Source organism: Suricata suricatta, chromosome 10, assembly GCF_006229205.1.
Source record: "Suricata suricatta isolate VVHF042 chromosome 10, meerkat_22Aug2017_6uvM2_HiC, whole genome shotgun sequence".
In the NCBI taxonomy this organism is placed as follows: Eukaryota; Metazoa; Chordata; class Mammalia; order Carnivora; family Herpestidae; genus Suricata; species Suricata suricatta.
In genome coordinates this window covers 16477808-16503560 of record NC_043709.1, presented here as the reverse complement: position 1 = coordinate 16503560, position 25753 = coordinate 16477808, and the positions used below count along the sequence as shown (strand labels likewise).

The window sequence follows — 25753 nt, the reverse complement described above, 5'->3', positions numbered from 1 at the left end:
TTATCTGACATTATAGAGTTTGGGGGCAAAACCTAAGTCTAAGTATGTGACACCTGGGATGGAGCACCTGGGAAAAAATTAAGGATAGGTCTAAAGGAAACTGTGTGAGTGAAGAAATAGGCATTTGTCTCTGGGAAAAAAATCAAAGAGAGGCAAAGAGAAAGAAAATATCATTATACTACATGACTTGGCTCTGTGATAAATGGTATAAATGGTATCTGTAGTAATAGAATATAAACAATACTTATTCATTAAATAAAAGTTGAGCCTTCCTATATTATGAGGATGAAAGTTGGGGAAATAAGGCATTGGGTAAGATGGCTAAATCCTCATTACTATAACTAAAAGTCCATAGATAATTTCTCAAATTAAGAAAGCAAAATTAGCAATCCAACATAGAAATAACAGAAGTAGTAGCTAAAGTTGCTCTGGAGGACTAGTAGGATCCAGTTTTTTATAAAATCACTCTTAAGAGAACTTTTTCGGGGCGTCTGGGTGGCTCAGTTGGTTAAGCATCCAACTTTGGCTCAGGTCATGATCTCACAGTTTGTGGGTTCGAGCCCTGCGTCAGGCTCAGTACTGACAGCTCAGAGCCTGGAGCCTGTCTTAGGATTCTGTGTCTCCCTCTCACTGTCCCTTCCCTACTCATGCTCTGTCTCTGTCTTTCTCTCTCTCAAGAACTTTTTAAAACATACCTGTATATATAACATATCATCTTTTCCAATATGTGACCCATGAATGAATTATGAAATCAATTTAATGTAATAAAATAGAATAAAATAGAACACAACAGGTTAGAATAGAAAGTATTAACATGCCAATAAGGATATTTCATAAGACCTTTGTTTCAGCTATGAAATCACATATATCTAAATATAAGTAAAATACAGAAATGTATATTCATTAGTTTCAGTATGAACATATTTCTTACTGAGTGCTGTGGTAGAAAACATTTGAAAGCTACTGACTAACATGTACCTCTCACACGTTAGGTTTCAGAGATCTCACACATGAACATAAACGTCTGGGATGGGAAAACCATGTCATCTTTCAATTTCTTAGTTTCCAGCTAGACATTTATACATGATAAGCCTGAGAGAAATGGATGTTGCTAAAGGGGCTCTACCACTGAATGACTGTGTTACTGTCAACAAGTGAATAAATCGTCAAATGTTAGCTTCCTGAGCTTTACAATGAAATATCCATTACCTGCCTTATGGGTGGGTGGTAGAAATTAACTAATACGTGTCAAGGGTTAAGCAAATGTCTATACACAGTAAGTACTCCATAAATATTCATGCCATCCTCATTGTTCATCAGTTATTATGCGGTGTCAGAATTGATGATCTTTATTTAAAAGGTTACTGAGGGAGGAGTTAAGATAGCAGAGCAGCATGGAGACCCTGAGCTTGTCTCTTCCCTGAAACACAGCTAGTCGGCACCAAGCCATGCTGAACACCTAGGAAATTGACCCGAGGATTAAAACCACAATCTGCAAAACCTGAGCCACAGAACTAAGCAGGTACGTGGTGCAGAGAGGTGAATTAGGGAGAGAAAAGCCTCGGAGGGTAGGGAGCCATTTTCACAGAGAGGGCACAAAGAGATAAACAAGAGAGGGGGAGAGTGTGGCACATCAGTATTGAGCAAGGAAAGCACTACCTGGAAAGTAGCTGGAGAGAAAGAATGAAAACACTCGCATGGGACTGAACAAGAAAACTGTTCCCCAAAACCACTGATGGGGAGAAAGGAGAGGGTTTCAGTAGCCCCAGAATTCTATAAACAGGAGAGCACAGAGTCTGAAGTTTCAGAGCTCAGTGCCTGGCAGTGCTCTGGTGAGGAAAGAGAGCGAATCCCCAGGATCAGGCAGTGGGGTCTAAGGGGTCTGTGTGCCGCACAGGGAGAAAGTGGTTCCCCTGCTTGAAAAGCATTTGGTACAGGCCATTCGGCCTCCCTGAAGGCAAAGGTCCCAGTGGACCCCAGAGAACAGCCACGTTTGTTGGTACTGAGACAAAGTTGCCAGAGTGTGGACAAATCTGGCACCAGCTGTGTGTTGTGATTTGCCATCTCTCAGAACTTCTACCAGTTCTATCAGACGAACGTTTTCTGCGGCAAGCCGGCACAGGGTCATTGCTCAGCAAGACCCTCCCCCAGAGATGGGTCCAAGCCACAGGGGTTCTGAAACACAACCCCATCTGAGATAAAACTGTAGGGAGGTGCCTCCTGACAGGCGGACAGCTTGGACATGGACAGGGTAGAGGTGGGGAGCAGATAGAGAGCTGAGACAAATAAGGGGTATTTGATTGAGGGTTGGTGAGTCCTCAAAATTATTGCTGCCATGTCCCCTACACACTTGGATGCACATGGATCCACCCCAGTAATCTAAGCAGTGCCACCTAGTGGAGAGTGGAGCCATAACATCAAGCCCTGCCCAACTGCGCCCTCCAAGCACATCCCCCAGAAGACCAGCACAAGTCACTCCACCTGCTTAGTGTAGAGACTGTAGAGTGCTTCATAGTTTTAGTTAGAGGAGAAACTGGATGTAAATTCATTCAGGTTTCATTTTGTTTGCTGGTTCATTTATTTGTTTTCTTTGCTTCTCTTTTTGCTTAAATTGTTTTCTTTTTCCTTTCTCTTTTTTCTCTTAAATATAGAAAGAGGAAAAAATTTTTATTTTATTTTTAAAATTTTTAATTCTATTATTATGTATTTTTTGATTTTTAATTTTTTTCTTTTTTCCCCCTTACCTTTCCCTTTTTTCTATATTCTACAATTTCTTTCAACAAGCAGACAAAAACACACATAGGATCTAGCTTCCTTTATTTATTTTTTGTTTTTAATTTTTTAATTTTAATTTTTTATTTTATTAATGTTTCTCTTCCTCCCAAACCATGGAATTCACCCCAAAATAAAAAACAGGAAGAAATGACAGCCAGGGACTTAATCAACACAGTAAGTAAGTAAGATGTCTGAACTAGAATTTAGAACCATGATAATAAGAATGCTAGCTGGGGCTGAAAAAAAAGCACAGAAGATATCAAAGAATCCCTTTCTGCAGAGATAAAAGAAATAAAATCTAGTTAGGCTGAAATTAAAAATGCTATACATGAGATGCGATCTTAAATGGATGCCACGATGGCAAGGATGGATGAATCAGAACAGTAAATCAGCAATAAGGAGAAAATTATGGAGAATAATAAAGCAGAAAAAAGAGGCAAGGAAACAATTATGAAAGCAGCAGGTGGGGGGGCAGGGGGGGTGAAGTCCTTAAACTATAAAGGAAGACAGATCAGATTTGCAGCAGACCTATCCACAGAAACTTGGCAGGCCAGAATGGAGTGGCAGAATATATTCAACATGCGGAATCGGAAAAATATGCAGCCAGGAATTCTTTATCCAGAAAGGCTGACATTCATAAAAGAAGGAGAGATTTTCCCAAACAAAAACTAAAGGAGTTCATGACCACTAAACCAGCCCTGCAAGAAATTTTAAGGGGGACTCTTTAAGTGGAGAAAAGACAAAACAAAAGCAGCAAAGCAACAAAGGCCAGAAAGGACAGAGAACATCACCAGAAACATCAACTCTACAGGCAACACAATACACTAAATTCAAATCTTACAGTACTCACTCTAAATGTCAATGGACTAAACGTTCCAATCAAAAGATACAAGGTATCAGAATGGATAAGAAAACTGATCTATATGCTGCTTACAAGACACTCATTTTAGACCTGAAAACACCTGCAGATCAAAAGAGGATGGAGAACCATCTGTCATGCAAATGGTTGTCAAAAGAAAGCTGAGGCAGCCATACTTATATCAGACAAACTAGATTTTAAAATAAAGACTGTAAGAAATGAAGAAGGGCATTATATCATAATTAAGGGGTCTATCCACCAAGAAGATCTAACAATTGTAAATATTTATGCTCCAAACATGAAACACCTGAATATACAAACCAATTAATCACAAACATAAAGAAATTCATGGACAGTAATACCATCATAGTAGGGGACTTTGATACCCCGGTTATAGCAATGGACAGGTTGTCTAAGTAGAAAATCAACAAGGAAACAATGGTTTTGAATGACACACTGGACCAGATGGACTTAACAGATATGTTCAGAACATTTTATCCTAAAGCAGCAGAATACACATTCTTCTTGAGTGAATGTGGAACATTCTCCAGAATAGATCACACACTGGGTCACAAATCAGCCCTCAACAAGTACAAAAAGATAGAGATCATACCTTGCGTATTTTCAGACCACACCACTATGAAACTCAAAATCAACTACAAGAAAAAATTTGGAAAGACCATGAATACTTGAAGTTTAAAGACCATCCTCTTAAAGAATGAATGGGTTAACCAAAAAACTAAAGAGGAAATTAGGAAGTACATGGAAGTCACTGAAAATGAAAACACTACAGTCCAAAACCTCTGGGATGCAGCAAAGGCAGTCATAAGAGGGAAGTATGCAGCAATCCAGGCCTTCCTATAAAAGGAAGAAAGGTCTCAAATATACAGTCTAACCTTACACCTGAAAGAGCTGGAAAATGAACAGCAAACAAAGCCCCCCAACCAGAAGCAGAAGAAGGGAAATAATAAAGATTAGAACAGAAATCAATGATACAGGAAAAAAAAAAAGCAGTAGAACAGATCAATGAAACCAGGAGCTGGTTCTTTGAAAGAAATTACAAAATTGACAAACCCCTAGCCAGACTGATCAAAGAGAAAAAGGAAAGGACCCAAATTAATAAAATCACAAAAAAAAGAGGAGAGATCTCAACCAACACTGCAGGAATACAAACAATAATAAGAGGTATGAGCAATTATATGCCAACAAGTTGGGCAATCTGGAAGAAATAAACAAATTCCTAGAAACATATAAACTACCAAAACTGAAACAGGAGACAATAGAAAATTTGAACAGACCATAACCACTAACGAAATTGAATCAGTAATCAAAAATCTCCCACCAAACAAGAGTCCAGGGCTGGATGGCTTTCCAGAGGAATTCTACCAAACATGTAAAGAAGAGTTGGGGTGCCTGGGAGGCTCAGCCAGTTAAGCATCTGACTTTAGCACAGGTCAAGATCTCACAGTTGGTGAGTTCAAGACCCACGAAGGGCTTTTTGACAGCTCAGAGGCTGGAGCCTGCTTTGGATTCTGTGTCTCCCTCTCTCTCTGCCCCCCTGCCTCCCTGCTCATGTTCTGTTTCTGTCTCTGTCTCTCTCTCTCAAAAATAAAATAAAAACATTAAAAAAATTTTAAGAAGAGTTAACACCTATTCTTTCAAAGCTCTTCCAAAAAATGTAAGTGGAAGGAAAACTGTCAAACTCGTTCTATGAAGCCAGCATTACCTTGATTCCAAAACCAAAGACCCCACTAAAAGAGAGAACTACAGACCGATTTCCCCAATGAACTTGGATGCAAAAATTCTCAGCAAGATACTAGCCAACCAGATCTAACAATACATTAAAAGAATTATTCACCACAATCAGTTGGGATTTATTCCTGGGATGCAGGCTGGTTCAATATCTGCAAATCAATCAGTGTGATACATCACATTAATAAAAGAAAGGATAAGAACCACATGGTCCTTGCAAGAGATGCAGAAGAAGCATTTGACAAAATATAGTTCCTTCCTTGGTAAAACCCTCAGGAAAGTAAGGATAGAAGGAACATACCTCAAGATCATAAAGGCCATATACAAAAGACCCACAACTAATGTCATTCTCAACAGGGAAAGACAGAGCTTTCCCCCTTAGGTCAGGAACATGACAGGGATGTCCACTCTCACCACTGTTATTCAATATAGTGTTGGAAGTCCTAGCCTTAGCAATCGGACAACACAAAGAAATAAAAGGCATCCAAATCTGCAAGGAGGAAGTCAAACTTCTGCTCTTGACAGATGACATGATATTCTATCTAGAAAACCCCAAAGATTCACCAAAAACCTTCTAGAACTAATCCATGAATTCAGCAAAGTTGCAGGACATAAAATCAATGTACAGAAATCAATGTATAAAATCAGTTACATTTCTATACACCAATAATGAAGCAGCAGAAAGAGACATCAAGGAATTGATCCCTTTTACAATTGCATCAAAAACCATAAAATACATAAGAGTAAACCTAACCAAAGAAGTGAAAGATCTATACACTGAAAGCTATAGAAAGCTTATGAAAGAAACTGAAGACATACAAAAATGGAAAAACATTCCATGTTCATGGATTAGAAGAACAAATATTGTTAAAATGTTGATACTGCCTAAAGCAATCTACATATTCAATTCAATCACTATCAAAATAATACCAGCATTCTTAATAGAGGTAGAACAGACAATTCCAAAATTTGTATGGAATCAGAAAATACCCTGAATAGCCAAAGTAATGTTGAAAAAGAAAACCAAAGCTGGAAGCATCACAATTCCAGACTGCAAGCTGTATTTCAAAGCTGTGATCATCAAGACAGTATGGTACTGGCACAAAATCAGATACACAGATCAACGGACCAGAATAGAGAACCCAGAAATGGACCCACAAACTAATGGACTCACCTAATCTTTGACAAAGCTAGAACGAATATCCAATACAAAAAGACAGTTTCTTCAGCAAATGGAATTGGGAAAACTAGACAGCAAGATGCAGATGAACCTGGACCACTTGACTGCAGCAACTTCTTACTTGACATGTCTCCAGAGGCAAGGAAAACAAAAGCAAAAATGAACTATTGGGACCTCATCAAGATAAAACGCTTTGCACAGTGAAGGAAACAATCAGCAAAACTAAAAGGCAACAGATGGAATGGGAAAAGAGCTTTGCAAATGACATATCGGATAAAGGGTTAGTATCCAAAATCTATAAAGATCTTATCAAACTCAACACCCAAAAAACAGTCCAGTGAAGAAATGGGCAGAAGACATGAATAGACACTTTTTTTTTTTGAATAGACACTTTTCCAAAGAAGACATCCAGATGGCTAACAAACACATGAAACGATGCTCAGCATCACTCATCATCAGGGAAATACAAATCAAATCATGAGACACCACCTCACACCTGTCAGAATGGCTAAAATTAACAACTCAGGCAATAACAGATGTTAGCGAGGATGTGGAGAAAGAGGAACCCTTTTGCATTTCTGGTGGGAATGCTAGCTGTGCAGCCACTCTGGGAAACAGTATGGAGGTTCCTCGAAAAATTAAAAATAGAGCTACCCTACAACCCAGGAATTACACTACTAGGTATTTATCCAAAGGATACAAAAATGCTGATTCGAAGGGGTACATGCACCCCAATGTTTGTAGCAGCACTATTCACAATAGCCAAAGTATGGAAAGAGCCCAAATGTCCATTGACAGATAAATGGATAAAGAATTCCATATACAATGGAATATTACTTGGTGATAAAAAAGAATGACCTCTTGCCATTTACAACAACATGGATGCAACTAGAGTGTATTATCCTAAGTGAAATAAGTCAGTCAGAGAAAGATAATTACATTTCACTCACAGGTGGACTTTAAGAAACAAAACAGATGAACACAGGGGAAAGGAAGCAAAAATAAGATAAAAACAGGGAGACAAACAATGAGAGACTCTTAAATACAGACAACAAAGTGAGGGTTGCTGGTGGCATGTTGGGTTGTGGGATGGGCCAAATGGGTGATAGGCATTAAGGGGGGCACTTGTGAGGATAAGCACTGGGTGTTATATGTAAGTGTAATCACTAAATTCTATCCCTGAAATAATTATTATACTATTATTATACTATATGTATAATCCAACTAACTTGAATTTAAATTTTAAAAATAACAAAAATAAAAGGTTATTGGAATAAAAGTGTGAACATTGGTTTCTAACACTTACTAACATGACCTTTCTCCCTGAGCCTTAGTTTAGACTTCTTGAAAATATATGAATTTATGTCTTCACCGTCTGGTCTATTTCTGGGGTACAAAGGTAAGAAATCCGTTGTTCTAAATCACATGGTGATTGCTTGCCTCACCTTTGCATTTCTTCTTCCACCCTGCCTCACATCCTTACTCTATTAATTGGATTTAAATTCCCTTCCCCCTTCCCTGGCAATTTCTTTTTAATGGTATTGTGATGACCTGAGATTCATGCAGGTTTCAATTTTTTTTTCACGTTAACAAAGGATATCCGTGTTTCCTTGGAACACAGTGTATGACGCATTATAAAAGTCACAATAAGTATTAGATATTTCTTAATACAACATGTTTTATTTTAAGACTAAATGGTTATTTAAGGATTGCATGTTTTTCTCTGTGAAAACGTATCGAAATCAAACCAAGGGTAGACTGTTTTTACATCGTCTGTTTGTTTTTTATGAAATATGCATAAATTCTTTAGGTAAATATACCTTCTGAAAAGGCAACTTTGTAGCCTGTTGTGCATGTTCTAGATGTATTGCTTGGAATTTAAATAAATACCCGAAGTACAAGAATATATATTTGCTTTGGACGACATTGATTCCTTGGCCAGCTCCTTCTTTGAGCTAGAATCAACATTGCTGTGTACTAACATCCCCTCATGCCCCAAATGCCAGTAACAGCCTTGTGTATTGTGTAAAGAAAGATGATTCTTCAGGTTAGGAAGGCTTAGAAATACCAGGAGTAGCAAATTAGTACAGTTCTTCCAAACCCCTAACTTACAAAGGCTGAATTTATTTCCCCTATAAATATATTCTTCCCTAATCCAGCTTCCAGACTAGAAACCCCACTCATTAAAAATCTAATATATAAATGTTTGCTCAGAAGAATTTAGGATTATCAGTCAACAGGAATTCAATCTACTTTCTGATATTTAAATAAAAGCATCTTTTCCTTGGTCTGAACTATTTATGTGAGGTGGCAGGTGGATGAAGGTGGGAAAAGAATAAACCTTAGTTTGAGAAGGAGTCCATAGGATTCCCAAGGAGTTCATGGCACAAAAATGGTTAAGACCTACTGTGCACAGGAAACTTTTAGAATGTGCCGCTTTACAAGGTACAGATACTAAGGTTCTGGTAATGTTCTATTTCTTAAGCTGACTGGTGAGGGTCCTGGTGTTCACTGTATGATTATTCTTCATACCTTGTGAATGTCATGGTTCAGTCAGTATTTAATACGTAATTAAAACTTTAAAAAACATAATAATTTTTGGCTGGGTGCTCGTTAACCCTGGCCCAGTTAATCCTGCCACTGATCACTCCCTCATCTGACCATGTCATTCTGTTCCAATTATGCAAGGAGCCAGTGACAACTAATGTCACTTAACGTTAGGAAATGACAGCCTGGAAAATTAAAAGAAAAAAAAGTCAAGCAAAATGTTTCTTAATTTCTAATAAGAAGGAGAGAAAAGATAGAAATAAAACATGTAAATAGCTAAAGATGATGAACCTTTATTGCTTTTCTACCACAAGTCACTTTAGTGCTGCTGGTAACCCACAGGGTATTAGGGAAAGATGCAACCGGCAGAGACCGGGCCCTGAGCAACTCAGGGCCCCTGCCCTCACCCTCCCTCTGCCCTTAGCCCTGCTTCTCTACTACCACCTTTTCAAGTAGGAGGCCTTTCTGCCGGTTGCCTGGCAAAACAGTTCGCTGAAAACAAAAAAGAATATTCATTCATTTAAAACTACATATTGTATGCCTTTCCAATATATGTATTATTCATATTTGAAAAATAATCTTAAAAAATGTTTTTAATAGCACACCAAATTATTTGTGGTGGTGGTCTTTGGATTGGGGCAATTTTCCCATGAGGAATGTATGTTGCTTGATGAGACGAAACAAAACTCAAACTAAAACAAACAAAAAACCCCAAGAAACGACGACCACAAGCCCTTCCTTGCCTAAGCTCAATCAGAAGTCTGTTTTCTCACTTTACTGGGTGACATATGGTCTCGGAAAACAGACTTAAAAGGATAACTTTGAAATCTATAGGGACTGAGAAGTAAATAGTGCTAGATCAGGGAACTACTTGGAAAACACTTTAATTGCAGGTAAAATGAAAAGTGTCAGGAGTACAGTTCTGAACTTCTTTGACCTAAGAAAAGGTACACCCTGAAAGGAAGGCAGCTCATTTTAATGGGAGGAAGGGACAAAGATAATACAATCGAGAGATTTGAAAAAAAGATCTTTTCTTGATATAGAAGAGTCTAAAGTTACTGCTTAGAGACAATATGGAGAGAAGCAGGGAATAGAGTTGGATGCACAAAAAGAAGGAACACGCGTAATTAATCTAATTCACATCTTAGAAAAAAACAGCCATGAGAAGTGACAAGTGTGAAAGCCCAGACATAATCCACTTGGACTTCCATAAGGTTTGAGATATAGCATCACATAAGAATTCATAAATATAATTACTGCCGCTGTTGAAATGCCAGCACACTGAGAACTCTTTGTTAAGAGTAGAGAATAAAAGGATGTTGATTTGGCAGGAATCACAGAAAAGCCATCTACATTAGTTTTGGTTATTTGGCACATCTAAAGCTATAAAAATACAAATACTCCCATAAATGAACTGAGACCCACATAAAGAAGAGAGCTTGCAATTAAAAAGAATGGCAAATGTAATCTTTTGAGGCTAAAATTAAAAAAAAAATCTGAAGGCTCAGAAGAAAACAGTTGCATAAGAATAGATATATACATCAGTGGAACAGAATAAAATTTACAAAGAGACCCACATATACATAGTAAATTGATTTCTGACAAAAACACTAAAGTCATTCAAGGTAGGTAAGGATAGTTTTCCCAATAAACGGGGCTGAAACAATCAAGTATTCACAAGGAAAAATATGAACTTTAATGTGTAGTTGATAAAAAACTAAACTCCAAATGGATCAGAGCCCCAAATAAAGGCTAAAACCAGAAATGAAAACAACAACAACAACAACAACAAACAGGAAAACACTCCTCACAAGCCAGGGATAGGCAATGGTTTCTTAGGACAAAATGAAAAAGTAATAACCATAATGAAAAAGTTGGTAAACTGAACTTTATTAAAATTGAAACTCCCACTGTTAAAATATATGATTAAGAAAATAAAGAAGCAATGTACAGACTGGGAGAAAATATTTCCAGTACATGTAAATGATAAAGGATTTGTACCCAAAATATATAAACAACTCTTCCAGCTCCATAAGTTAACCCATTTTCAAGAATGGACATAAGATTTGGACTTCACAGAAGAAAACATGAACAGCCAGTAAACCCATGAAAAGACACTCAATCCTGTTAATCCAGAGGGAGGTACATGGAAATTACCATGACCATGAGGTACCAATTTTACACCCACTGGAATGGCTAAAGTAATGTCCATAAAGATGGACAATACTAAGTGATGTTGAGGATGTAGGGTGATGCGAACACTCACACTAATGGGAATGCCAACAGTATAATTACTTTGGAAAAAAGATTGGCAGTTTCTTATAAAGTTAAATATGCCTTTTCCATAAGATCCAGCAACTCTACTCCTGGGTATTTATCCAAAAGAAACAGAAACAAATGTCTACACAAAACTTATACATAAATGTTAATAGCAGCTTCATTCATCATAGCCCCAAACTGGATACAAACCAAATGTTCATCAGCAGGTGAACGGATAAACCAACTGGGTATAGTCATACAATAGAATACTAAGCAGCAAAAATGGAACAGATTACTAACATATGTAACAATATGGATAAAGTTCAAAACACATGTGGAGTAAAAGAAGGAGTCAAAGAATATAAATTTAGATTCATTTATATGAAATCCGAGAAAAGGAAAACATAATTTATAGGGACAGAGAATAGAGCAGCAGTTGTCGAGAGCCAGGGGTGGAGGGGCACCGACTGGAAAGGGTCTGAGGGAACTATCTGGGGGTGAAGGTGATGTTCTACATGTTGACTGTGGTGGCTGTTATATGGATGTCCGCATACGTCAAAACCGTCAAACTACACTTTACGTGGGTATAGTTTACTGCGTGTAAATTAGACCTTAATGTCATTTTCGTTCAAATTGCTTTTGTTGGAGAATTCATCTCTTTAAAACAAGTAGCAGTGTGCAGCACATGGGGAGAGGTTTGATAAATATCTGTTGAGCTTCTGAAATCTGTCTAGAAAGGAAATTCCTAAAAACACGTAAGGACTCTGGTAGGGTTTCCCTCCTGGCAACGGTCTACAGGAGGGGTCAGCAAACGACAGCCTGCAGGCCAAATCTGGACCACCACTGATACGGTCCATAAGCTTAGAATTTGGTATTTCTAAATGGGTGAAAATTAACCAAAGGGAGAATAGTAGTTCATGACACATAAACATTATAGGAAACTTCATTTCTAGTGTCCATAAGCAAAGTTTTGCTGGGACACCAGCCATGCTCACTCATTTGCATATTGTCTGTGGCTGCTGCTGTGCTGTTCTAGCAGAATTGAGTACTTGTGACAAAGACCATGTGGCCTGCAAGTCCTAAAATGTTGACTATCTAGCCTTTTCCAGAGGAAGTTTGCTGATCCTTGCCCTAGAGTTGTAGGACCTCTTTCTGTCATCCTCCACTAATAAATAATGAAATGACCAGGTTAAATTCTTGGTCCTTTTACTTTCTTGTGATGGAGCAGACAGAACAAAGACTTTGAAGTTATACAGATCTAAATTCAAATTTTAGAACTACTATGCAATTTTTTAAAAAAATGTTTATTTTTGAGAGAGAGGGAGACAGTGTGAGCAGGGGAGAAACAGAGAGAGAGGGAAGGAGACACAGAATCCAAAGCAGGCTCCAAGCTCTGAGCTGTCAGCACAGAGTCCACTGTGGGGATGGAACCCACGGACTGTGAGATCATGACCTGAGCCGAAGTCAGATGCTCAACTGACTAAACCATCCACCTGCCCTGACTCTGCATAAATTTTTTAAGCATCCAGTGTCTCAGATTTATCACTTGGGAGGTAGAAAAGATTGCATATCTAAGAGGATTGTTAAAAGTATTATGTGAAATAATGTCAGTAAAAAACGTTGTCAGGGGGTGCCTGGGTGGCTCAGTCGGTGGAGTGGTCAACTCTTGGTTTCAGCTCAGGTCATGATCTCAGTTCGTGGGATCAAGCCCCATGTTGGGTTCTGTGCTGACAGCGTAGAGCCTGCTTGGGGTTCTCCCTCTCTGCCCCTCCTCTACTCATGTGCTCACAGCCTCTCTCCCTCTTAAAATAAATAAATAAACATTAAAAAAAAAAACTTGTCTGGCTGGGGCACCTTGGTGGCTCAGTTGGTTAAGCATCTGACTTGACCTCAGCTCAGATCTTGATCTCAGGGTCATAAGTTCAAGCCTTGTGTTGGGCTCTGAACGGGGCATGAAGCCTACTTTTAAAAAAAAGTCATCTGGCACTTAATAGTAAATATTAGTTCATATTCTTCTTGTAAACAGGGTACTAAGAACAGTGGCTTGTCAAACAGAGGCGAGGAGAAAACGAAGGATCCTGATCACTCACCAATCAGTTTTTGAATTAGAAGCCACAAGCTGTCGTTCCTTACTTTGTCTCAGTTCTTATTCTGGCACCAGTTAGTTATCAAGTTTCATTTACTTTTTCTTTCAGCTGTTTATGCCTATCTATACTTAATACAAATGTAATAATATATTATGTATTCTTTTTGTGTCTGGCTTCTTCTGCTTTAAGTGGTGAGCAACCATGTCAAGTATTTCCCCAAATACCCAAATAAAGTATACTCAATGCATCTTGAATCCAATTTAACAAATATTTAGTGATACCTAACATTAGACACACTGTGGTAAGCTTTCTGGGTCATTCAGAAAAGAATATGACATAGTTATTGGTTCCAGTGAGGCCAGAATCAAAAAGAAACATGACTGAAATGCCTAAAATAATGTAAGAATAATGTAAAGCTGAATGTTTATTGGTAAGTAAGTACTGTATTAGGGGCTGGTGCTGAGTCTATGATGATGAATAAAATAATCCCTGATCTTTTTGTCTACATACAAGTATAACCAGTTTGAAAGGAATGTCCATTACTCAGTTAAAAACAAAACAAAACAAAACAAAACAAAACAAAAAAACAAAACAAAAACAAAACAAAAAAAACATAATCCCTGGGAAAGACTGAACTAGCAACATCCTCTGGGGTGGCTGGGGGCGGGGATGGAAAGGACCTTAGAGGAACCAGGAGGTAATACTAGTTGAGAACCTAAAACAGGTTCTCCAGGGGACACCTGGGTGACTCAGTAAGTTAAGCACCCAGCTCTCGATCCCAGCTCAGGTCATGATCTCACAGTTCATGAGATAGAGCCCTGTGTTGGGCTCTGTGCTGGCAGTGTGGAGTCTGTTTGGGATTCTCTCTCTCTGCCCTTCCCTTGCTCATGCATGCTCTCTCTCTTTCCCAAAATAAATGAACAAAACTTAACAAACAAACAGGTTCTCCAGAGCACCCCCAGGAACAGGTGATTCATAGAAATTGACTATTAAGCCAAGATCCTCAGAACAGAGATGATCATACAAAGCAGACAGCTTCCACACAAGACTATCACAATAATACTTCCAGTTATAGATAATAGAATGGTTTTGGGCTTTCTTTTGGCCAACCGAAACCACTACTAACACTCATGTTATTTATACCTGACCAACATTACAGGTAAAATATAGTAATCTATATCTAAGCTGAAAGAAAGGGCAGGCTGGCCACCTACAGAATGCCTAAGAGTTGTTTTCTTGATCACACCAAGAAAAATCTTAGGTTATGTTAGTGAAATATATTCTAGTCCCTTCCAACACTTCTAATTATTCTTGTTTGCCTCAGAGTCATTTGATGTTTACCGTCTAGTGCCTCAAATTTTTCGTCAGTTACTGTCCTAACAGATGTTTCAATAAATGCTTCAAAAAATATGAAATTATGCTGATTGATGCAAACTGAAAATCTGATCTTCACAAATGAAACCCCATCTTCAAGAAGAATCAACAACAGAGGGAAGGTCTGGACATTGCTTAATGATCTCCTGCAGCTTTGACTGAGTTGAGAACAAAAACAGGGACTGAGAATTTTTTTTTTCACTTTTTAAATGTTTGTTTTTGAGAAATAGAGAGGGAGTATGAGTGGGGGAGGGAAGTGAGAGGGAGACACAGAATCCGAAGCAGGCTCCAGGCTCCAAGCTATCAGCACAGAACCCGACACAGGGCTCAAACTTATGAACCATGAGATCATGACCTGAGCCGAAGTCAGAAGCTTAAACAACTGAGCCACCCAGGTGTGCCGGGGACTGAGAATTTTGAAAGTTCCCACACTCCCAGGAAAACCATTTAACAAAAAGCCATCAGAACTGCTTTTGAATTCTATTGATTAATAAATAACTTACATTCTTGAACTTTGTTGAAATTCTTGAACACTTTAAAAGCCAGCCAATCAGTGACAGTCCTTGCTTCTGAAGTAGCCAATTAGGAACAAACTCAGTCCAATAAATATACGGCTTGAGACCAAGCAAACAACACTGCTCACACCCCAGGAACCACACTTCTACAGATGGCATCAACCCACCAGTGCTTTTGAACATCTGCCAATCCCTCAACTCCACTTTCCTAAAACCCCAGGGAAGAGCGGCAGTTTGCTGGGCGAGAGAGTTTGCCTGATCCCAGGGAGGCTCCCTCACAACAGGGAGCAATAAATCCAACTGTGTCTATTTTAGATGCTGAATGATGGTCTCATCCTCCTCTGACACCATTTAAACATTCCTTTCAGTAAGTACAACGAGAGCTAATATAGACATTTAGCTTTAACGTTTTTTAAAAAAGTGGTGTGGTACTAAATATTTAGTTTGTTAAATGAGCTAAAAATTGTTTACTTATAAAATCAGTCAGGTCAGTATTTTTCACGGTGAATATTCTGGAACCACAATCAACCAAGACCTTATTCTGGCAAATTTGAGGAAAGGTTTTTATGTTTTTCACTTAAGTGCTTTCGCTTAGCTGTGCTATAAGATTTTTTTTTTTTTTTTTTTTTTGGTGGTGATAGAAAGGTGCTCTAAGTCATGCCTCCAGTCTCAGCAGGATTCAGAGCCTGGGTCATTACATCCTCACCAGAACACTAGGAAAAGATAGCTCAGCATCTATGGCCCCACCTTCATCTTCATCGGGGTTGACAAGTCTGAAAAGAGCTCCCCTTCTCAACGCCTGGCTCCCCAGGGGTCCAGAGTGCTATGCAGGCAATCATTTCATTTTCCGTGCCTGGCAGGCCTGGAGCCCATGCACACTTGTCTAGAGAATTAATCATAAATATGGATTTGGGAACGTGTCTCCCCATCGTAAGACCCTACAACCGAAGCTACAGTAGAGTCACCACACCATCATATCACAAAGAATGCAATCACAAGGCTAAAAATCTCAAAAATTCACCTGTTTCAACTGCCTACCTTAAGGTAACATATTCCTCAACTCCCAAAGCTAAAGTAGATATTTTTAGGATGAGAGAAAGAAATTCTTGCAGCTGTTGATCCTCTCCTCACATTTCCTTTATCATTCTCTTCATACTTTTCCTTCAACCCAAAGAGAAACCAATGAAGAAAGAGGCAGAACAGTCACGTAGAACGAATAAAGAGATCTTACTTTCCGTTTGAAAACTGTGGATTTAGATCTTGAGTGAGAAGGGAATGGGGCTGAGGGCAGGCAACCTGTAACAACCCCCTAACTGCTGAGCTCTTTCCTTTGAGATGCCATCTGGGAATAGGATTTGAGTTAGCGTTTTAATAAAAAAAAAAAAAACATAACCACACCATTTAATAAGGCCTACTATGTGCCACACACTATACAGTGAAGAAGCACTATCCTCATTTTGCAGGCAAGAACAGTAAGACCCCTAAGGACTTGAGCAACTGGCCTAGGGCTAAGCCAGTTAACTCTCCCGGGTATTGGGTGGTTGTCCTGGGATTCGGTTACGGGCGTGTTGCCGCCGCATGGCTACATTCTTCCTCAGGGAGGAGAAGGACTCCAAGCAATGACCGGGGGTCAGAATCATGGTCGGGACTCTTGATCCCCTCACTGATGCCCTAAGACTCATTACCCCAGTGATCCACAGCTACTGATGACGGGGATCTTAAAAAAGACAATAATAGCACCTTACACAGATTATCTCATTTCATCCTTATAACAGCCCACAAGGTGGGTCTATTCTTAGCCACTCTTTACAGAAGAGAACACACAGTCCCTGAGAGGTGACACAGGTCTCCGTGGTGAATACAAGAGCCCAGGTCCTTGCACAGTGTGCTCCCCAGCAGCACGTGAATGAAATGTATCAGATGTCTCAAGTTTGTTGTGAGAGGAACAAATTTTGAACATCATCATTTTATAAAACAAAACAAACTCATCAGTCCGGTCTTCCAAGTTCCTTCATGATCCTGCCATGGTCTGTAATTTTCAACCTTATTTTCCATCACTTCTTTACATAAGCCTCTATGCTCCATAAATTTTCTTACTATTTTCTGTAAATGCCGACTTTTCTCATCTACCTAACGCTACTTCCTTTTGCCGAAATGGCATTTTCTATGGATTCTGCAAAACAAAATTATATCCATTATAAATCTTCTCCCGCAGAGGGAAAAACTCCCTCTACTGAACTCCCATAATGCTTTGTGCTTCTCTCAGGATATATTTGTTGTCCTGACTGGATGCCTACCTGACTTCAGTAGACAAAGATTCTGTGTAACAGAATTCTGTGTAATGAATGCCCTTCTGAGGCAAAATGCCAGGCTGGAAGAAATATGAAGATGGAACAAAACAGAGACAAAAGATGGCTTTACGTTCAGAAATGGCCATTCTAAGAACCATGAACCTCTAAGGCACAATGAAGTGTCAAATGTATTCTTGTAAAGCATAGTGGTTAGGAGTACAGACTATAGACTCCATGTTGTTGTGTGGACTCGGACCAGTCAGCCAACTTCTCTCTACATCAATTGCCTCTCCCGTGAATGGGAACAGCATAGCTTAGCTCACGGAGTTGTAGTTCATATGTGTAAAGTTCATGTATGTAAAGTGCCTAACAGTGGATGGCTCATAATAAATGCAATACACCATTTGCTATCACCATTTTTGAAATTTTTATATATATTGAAAAACTGACTGAGATTACCAAATCCCAAGAAGGAACTGTCAGAGATGGAGACTTTCAGAATATACAGTTTAGGTGAGGAGGTGATAAACTGGCTTCCATATATAAGAAGGCCATTCCTCTCTTCCTCTCACAAAATCAAGAGGAAATACAGCTGAACACTATAATGTAAGTCAAGTTACGGCAGAAAGAGGTAAACACAGACTTTTGGGTTAAAAAAAGATGCACTACAAATTAGTTATTTTTTGAAAAAAAATCAGCTATTCAGACTTGGAATACAATTTTTCAGGAAAACACATTTTTAATGTATTACCTCAGTTCTCTGGCTAACCCATAAAAGCCAATTTAACTTAATATTACTTTAGCAGTAATTATTGATTTTCATATTAGTAGACTGTTGTAGTAGCAGATTATTTTAAGATTAGCATCTACATCACTAAGTATGTAAACAATGCTTTGTAACAAATCATCTTTACTATAGAAGTGGGAATTCACAAAATCAACCATCAGGAATGCAGGAGGGGATCTGAGAGACGGCTAGGGTGGTGATGGTCATTCTAATTATCAATAGCTGCCTTGAACTCTCCAAAGTGTCCTGGTTTGGACTAAAATTAAACGGTTACCTTAGTGTTGGTATCTTCACTGTTATGTTACAAGAGAGAGTAAGTACTTACTCCAGGGTGTCTGGATGGCTGTCAGTTAAGTGTCCCATCCGACTCTTGGTTTTGGCTTAGGTCATGGTCTCAGTTTGTGACTTTGAGCCCTGCATCAGGCTTCGACCGGACAGTGCAGAGCCTGCTTGGATTCTTTCCCTTTCTACACCCCTCCCTCTTTCTCTCTCATGATAAAATAAATAAACTTTAAAAAAAAAAAAAAAAAAGAAATACTTATTCCTAGTCCAGGAGTCTTCCCGTCACACAGCATGCACTGAGCAGCAGCGGGATAATGGTGACATGATGTCACACGGCACGCCCTGAGCAGCCGCGGGATAACGGTGACGACTGTGACGGGCAGGATTTGGGGCACCGGCAGTGCACATGACACAAGCCTATGTGAATAAAGCTCTTCCCATCCCAGAGGGACTTTACAGCGTCACGAGCTGCGGATGGAGAGGTTTAGGGATCTCTGCTTGTGTGCCCTAAGCCTGGCTATTGCCCTTTTCACTGTACCCCTTGTGGCTTCTTATCTCCTCACCCCGCTACTGATATGAGAAAGATTATGGGGGAACAAGGAATTTAGTTTTGTACATGTTGCATTTGAGATATCTTTCAACATTTCCCTGGAGATGTAGAAAAGGAGTCCAGACTGGAAATATCAATATGAGAGCAAGCAATGCAAGAGTGCTAGCTAAAGTTTAGGGCACTTGTCAGAGCAAGACGATGATTCTATAGTAAATAACAGGTGTCAAAAGGAAGATGAATAGGAAGAGGTTAAAAAAAGCCTCTGGGCATTGAATAACTACCTCCGATAATGAGAGGAAGGAAAAATGATGCCTCAGACAATGATGATGGTACACTGCAGCCACCTCCAACACTGGAAACTTACTGTGTCCCGGGAATTCCACCAAGTAATTTACATGCATTAGCTTAGTTCTCATTACTGTCCTCTGGGTTAGGGGAAAAAACAAGACCAGAGAGGTTATAAAACTTTAGTAAAGTCACAAAATAAGTAGCAGAGCAGAAATTCTGATCCATGACTGACTCCAAACAGCTCCAGTCTCTCTACAGTATTCCTCACATTGGGATCTTACCTTCCCTCTGAATCTTTCCTTTATCCTTTGTATGTGATGCATGTGATTACAGACAGCCTGGCTTACAAATATTTTTCTTCTGTGAAAACATTAATTTTATGTCTTCATAGTTAAAATGACACTAAATCACATGAACGTGACTTCAGAACTAAGATGTGGTCACTGCTTCTTTTAGTAAGTATACAGACCATATTTCTGTCCCAAGCATATCTACTAGATAAGAAATGGAAGATGCTTGTTCTTAATTTACACTATTTGTGTTGTGGCCAAACTTGTATTACAAACATATGTTTCAAAATGACCATGAGCTAAAAACAAAAACAAAAAACCCCCCGAATGACCATGAACCATTACTTATAAGACAGAAATACTTATTAGGAAATTCATTAATCAATATCCTAATTATAAATTTTATTATGAGGGGCATACATTTGTTCATTTAAGGTGGGCTTGGGATTTGCTGAGAATAATTTTTCTTGAGAATATGCACATAAGTGTAAATTTCAAAATCAAACACTGTCAACTGAAAGGTAGTAATAAAAACTAAGAAGGGGAGCCTGGCTGGCTCAGAGGAGCATGCGACTCTTGATCTCAAGGTTGTGAGTTTGAGCTCCACACTGGATGTAGAGATTACTAAAAAAACAAAAAACAAAAAAACTAAAGGAGACTCTGGTTTTTAAATCATACTAATAGGTATAAGAGTTACTATTTTGCCAAGAATAATTTCATATTTATTGATATTAACTGAAGTTTCTCACCAGCTACAACATATGCTCTGATTCTCCTCTTCAAAAAAAAAAAAAAATGTAAGGGGCACCTGGCTCATTCAGTCAGTGGAGCATGTGGCTTTTGATCTTAGGATTGTGGGTTTGAACCCCACATTAGGTGTATAGAGTACTTAAAAATAAAATCTTAAAAAGAAAAATCTACTGAAGCACTTTTAAAGAACGAAAACTAGGCATGGGCAAAAGGTTTGATCCTAAAGTTAGAGAGGAATACTATCATCATATGAAAGGAAGTCAGGCTCTTCTCTGCTTCATGCATTTAAAGTCCAATCTCCCACAACTGAGAAAAGATGGTCAAGGCCAGGGTCAATGTCTTCTCCTTCTTTTGTACAGCAATTAGCACAGTACTTGGAAGACTACATGTATGATGGATTTGGTATAATCCTAGTCTGTATAACTTTAAATTTCACGTTTTGGGAACTCGTTGTCATTATTGTTTAATGGAGATATTTTGTCTTTCCCATATGCAAAGACAGATATGGCCAGGAGCAAAGGTTTCCCACAACCAAATTTCACAATGAATTTCTCATGGAATTAGGTGCCTGCTGAAATTTTAGAAGAGTTTTTAATAGCCTAATTTTCTGCACAAAACAATCAGTGCCTAAAATAGGGAATTAAAATTTTCAGTTAGAAATGGTTTTGATTTGGGGCACCTGTGTGGCTCAGTTGGTTAAGCGTCCAACTTGACAGGCAGGGATACTAACCACTATACTAACGAGAAGCTGCCAAAGCGTCCAACTTGGATTTCGGCTCAGGTCATCATCTCACGGTTTGTGAGATTGAGCCCCGCATCAGGCTCTGTGCTGATGGTGTAAAGCGTGCTTGTGATTCTCTCTCCCCCTCTCTCTCTGCCTCTCTCCTGCTCATATTCTCTTTCTCAAAATAAATAAATAAACAATGGTTTTGATTCATAATTTACCAATTATATTAGCAAGTACTTTGTTGGAGTTCAATAGGCATCTAGAAAATAAAAAAGTGTTTTTTCCCATTAAAATATTTTATAGCAAAAAAATGTTCATATACTCTTTATGTGCTTCTCGTTTTGCCTCTTGTAGAGTATGTCACTCCAAGCTTTAGCTTTGGCCTTTTCACAAAGGAAGCACAGTTAGGATTTCAAACACAAAGGGAAACTGGTAGAGACTTTAAATAGGAAAACAAGCCACAATGTACTCTGTTCTTTCTTTGCTCAAGAAATTGCCAGTCTGCTTATTTGATTGATAGTTACTTTTGTGCCTTCTTGGGTTTATTATGTTGTCAAAATACCACATCCTTGAAAGAGACTGCAGAGAATAAGGCAAACAAACGAATTAGAGACAGAAAATCCTGAAGAAGGCATCAGGGTTCTCTTCAATGTATCTTAGAAGGAATGCCAGAAAGCTTCATCACAGCCCAGAATTCCATATTATGCTTCTGATTTTGCAAATTTACAAGCTTTGAGCAGTGAATGGGGCATCTGAATTAGTAAGACGTGAAGCCAAGGATATCACTGCTTAGGGAGAAAGACCCCAATCATCTCTAAGTTTATAGAAGAAAGTGTATTCTGGTAATCAGAGTTGTTGGTTCAATGGGCTAATGTGACGCAGATGAAAAGTTATGCTCTAAAGCCCCAAACTACCTCCTTAGCCACAGCTGGCAGTCTTGTAAATGCTGGCTGACAGCAAGAGTCATAACAAGTAGTACAGGATGGTCAGCTGGGTACCAACCCATACTACTGCCGGAGAAAACTCAAGATGCAATATGGCCACTGGTGTACTGAATACAAATGCCTTTCACATATTACTCTGGCCTTGACATAGTCCAACTAATCCTGATAGCTCTTGGGCCCTGGGCAAGAACATGAGTAAGCATATAATCCATCACAGCTACTGACTAGTTGGGTGGCCTTACTGCACACAACGAAAAACACATTTGTTAGGTTCCTTCTAACTGCAAGACACATAATAAATACCTAAATAATGTAATTTGTATAAATAGATTTTTAAATGTAAAGAATAGTTTTCGGGGCACCTGGGTGAACCAGTCAGTTAAGCGTCTGACCCTTGGTTTCGGTTCAGGTTATGATCTCACAGCTTGTGAGTTCAAGCCCTGCATCAGGCTCCATGCTGACAGTGTGAAGCCTGGTGGGAATTCTCTCTCTCTCCCGCTCTCTCTTCCCCTCCTCTGTTTGTGCATTCTCTTTCTCTCTCTCTCCCAAAATAAATAAACATAAAAAATTTAAAAAATAAAGAATAATTTCAAAAAATGTAGTTAGTGTGTGCCAAAGGCAAAATAAGATACAAGACACTTAACCATTCCAAGTCCCAAACAATTTCAAATTCAAGTTAATGTTTTTACTTTTCAGTTGATAGGGGAAATAGCTATAGGACCAAAATTAGAAAGCTAATATGCTATGCAAAAACTCTTGTGTTAACATCTGAAACTAAGCCTTAATGTTTTAGAACTCTTCATTATGAAAAAGTTCAAATGCACAGAAGAGAGCAGTATAAATTAATCTACACCATTCTCATGGACCATCACTTGGCTTTATCAATGATCAACTCACGAGCAATTCTGCGGTATCTATCTACCCCTACCTTGTGCTTTCTCTAGATACCAAGTCATTGCATCTCTAAACATGTCTGTAAAAACCTAATAATTCTGTCTGAACACTGATGGAAATTTGGGGGGGGGTTTGTGTTTTATTTTTCATTACCTCTTATTTTCAATACTCATGTCACTGAAAGAGAGAAAGCTGGTGTTTACTGAAAGCAAAGAGAAGCAAATTCAGATGTTTCAGTTTTTCTTGCATTTCTGGGACTTAAATACAGCTGTAAACTTTTCTCCTCCCTCCAGTGAAGGAAGAGACAGAGCTAGCAAGATATAGTCATTCTGTTTAACAAACATTAACTGAACACCAGGGATGGGGATGGGTAAAAGGAGTAAAAATGAGTAAGCCAAAGACCCCTTCTCTAGAAGGGGCATGACACATATAAACAGATGATGTCAGTATAATGTGTTAGAGCGAGGATAATGCTATTCACAGGGTACTACGGGAACAGAATAAGGGCACTCAGGCCAGATTAGGGATTCAAGCAAGGCTTCTAGAAGATATGCGAAAATACTGCAAATGATTGTTACTATGTCATTATAATAAGGCCAATATGAAGTTTCCTTCAAACAGATTTCCTTCATTTAATTGGTTGGGGAATGGGTGGAGGTGGGGGTAGGGGAGGTTCATCAAAGAATATTAGGAAGAAAGCCAAAACACCAGGAATTCAAAAGCAACCACTATATAATGTCTTATGGAGAATACCATAGGGAAAGGGTCTCTAGCCTCAAAGAGGTAGGAATATAGATGGGGAAAAATTAAACATGCATCAGAAAACCTTACTATAGAATATTCCATCCAAATATATAGTCTAGGGATGGGAAGAATGGACTAAAATATCTGAGTAAGAGCTGGGGCTTAAACTGAGGTTTTGAATATAAATTTAACCCAAATCAAAAAAGGGAAGCCAATCAAGTAAAGAAGAGTAAAAGGTAAGTCTTAAGTGGTCAAGGAAGCGTTGTCTTTTAAAAGTATTTCTTGGGATGCCTGGGTGGTTCAGTCAGTTGGCATCTGACTTCGGCTCAGGTCATGATCTCACAGTTCACTAGTTCCGAGCCCTGCGTCGGGCTCTGTCCTGACAGCTAGCTCAGAGCCTGGAGCCTGCTTCGGATTCTGTGTCTCCCTCTCTCTCTGTCCCTCCCCTGCTAGCACTCTGTCTCTTCTCTCTCTCTCTCTCTCTCTCTCAGAAATAAACCTTTTAAAATTTTAAAAATAAAAAAAGTATTTCATCATTCTGTCCATCTTTGAATTGATTAAAGCAGGCAGGGGAAGGTCTTGTATCTAAACCTCAGTTTCCAAAGATGTGTGTGCATGTATGCATTTACGTGTGTCACGTATGTTGGCATCAGAACATGAAGATTTGATATGAGCATTTACAATCCGACTTTAAGCTATTCCACTGAAATAATACGCAATGTTAGGTGCATAAAAAGATCTACTCTAGGGGGCGCCTGGGTGGCTCAGTCAGTTAAGCGTCTGACTTCGGCTCAGGTCATGGTCTCATGGTTCGTGAGTTCAAGCTGGTCCCTGGGCTCTCTGTTATCAGCAAGGAGCCTACTTCAGATCCTCTGTCTCCCTCTCTCCGCCACTCCCCTGCTCGCTTGCGCGCGCTCTCTCTCTCTCTCTCTCTGCCCCTCCTCTGCTGGTTCTGTCTCTGTGTGTCTCTCAAAATAAATACACTTTAAAAAAATCTACTCTGGCAGATATCTGATTCCTGGGAGGGTGGGGGGGGAAGGAAGTAAAAACTAAAACCCATAAAAATGAAAGTTGTGAAAGATATATAAGAAAAGCCAATCAACACTATAAGATTATAAAAAATATTTTCCAATTGTCATCAGAGATCAATGCCTTACCACTTAGATTTCTTTTTTAAATAACAAGAGCACCAGCTAACACTTAAATAGCATCTGCTATGTTACAAGCTTCATATGATTAACTCATTTAATCTTCAAAATGAGTTTTGAGGTAGATACTCCTATTCCGCCCATGTTACAGAGGATGTAACTGAGATTCGGAGAAATGAATATTACTCCTTCCTCCAGTTTTTCAAACTTCATTTGTCAGAATGTAAGCAGAGGTGAAAAAAAGACATGTAGGATTTCTCTGAGTACAGGCTGAAATCTAATATTTTTATAAGTTCAGAAAGATTACTTCTCTCCTTCATGGACTCAGGTGAAATGATGTGTGATAGTATGTTGGCACAAAGCCATAAACGTAAATGTAAAATCAATCCATGAGGCTAAGAGTTAGAGTTGCAAATAGAAACATGCTCTAAAAATGGCATGTTTATCAACAGACCAAAGAACAATCTCTGAATATTTCCCACCGGATTGAAGAATGCATCTTTTTTATAATACTTACAAAGAGATAAATGACCATGTCATTTATAGTGATAAAGGTAGCCAGCAGTAAAAAAGCATTTGAAATAACTTCTGTCCCTACTGAACAGTAGAAAAATATTACTCCCCAGGTAGAGTTAGTTGTTTCTCTTCCAAACTCTGAAAGCACTTTCCAGGTAGCTACCCTCAGGTTTTGTGTATTAGATCACAATATA

General features: G+C 38.9%; 1 protein-coding gene across 2 annotated transcripts in view; it reads right to left on the bottom strand.

Annotated features, from left to right (window-relative positions):
• The window catches only part of SLC41A2 (solute carrier family 41 member 2), a 100256-nt gene that overhangs the window by 9223 nt on the left and 65280 nt on the right, over positions 1-25753 (bottom strand). The window contains exon 11 of one of the 2 annotated variants that reach the window (XM_029954408.1): positions 9434-9605. The exons of the other annotated variant lie outside the window; for it this stretch is intronic. Coding sequence (XP_029810268.1) covers positions 9534-9605 — 72 coding nt within the window. The 3' untranslated portion in view covers positions 9434-9533. Of the gene's footprint in view, positions 1-9433; positions 9606-25753 lie in introns of those variants that run through there. 2 annotated transcript variants of the gene reach the window in all.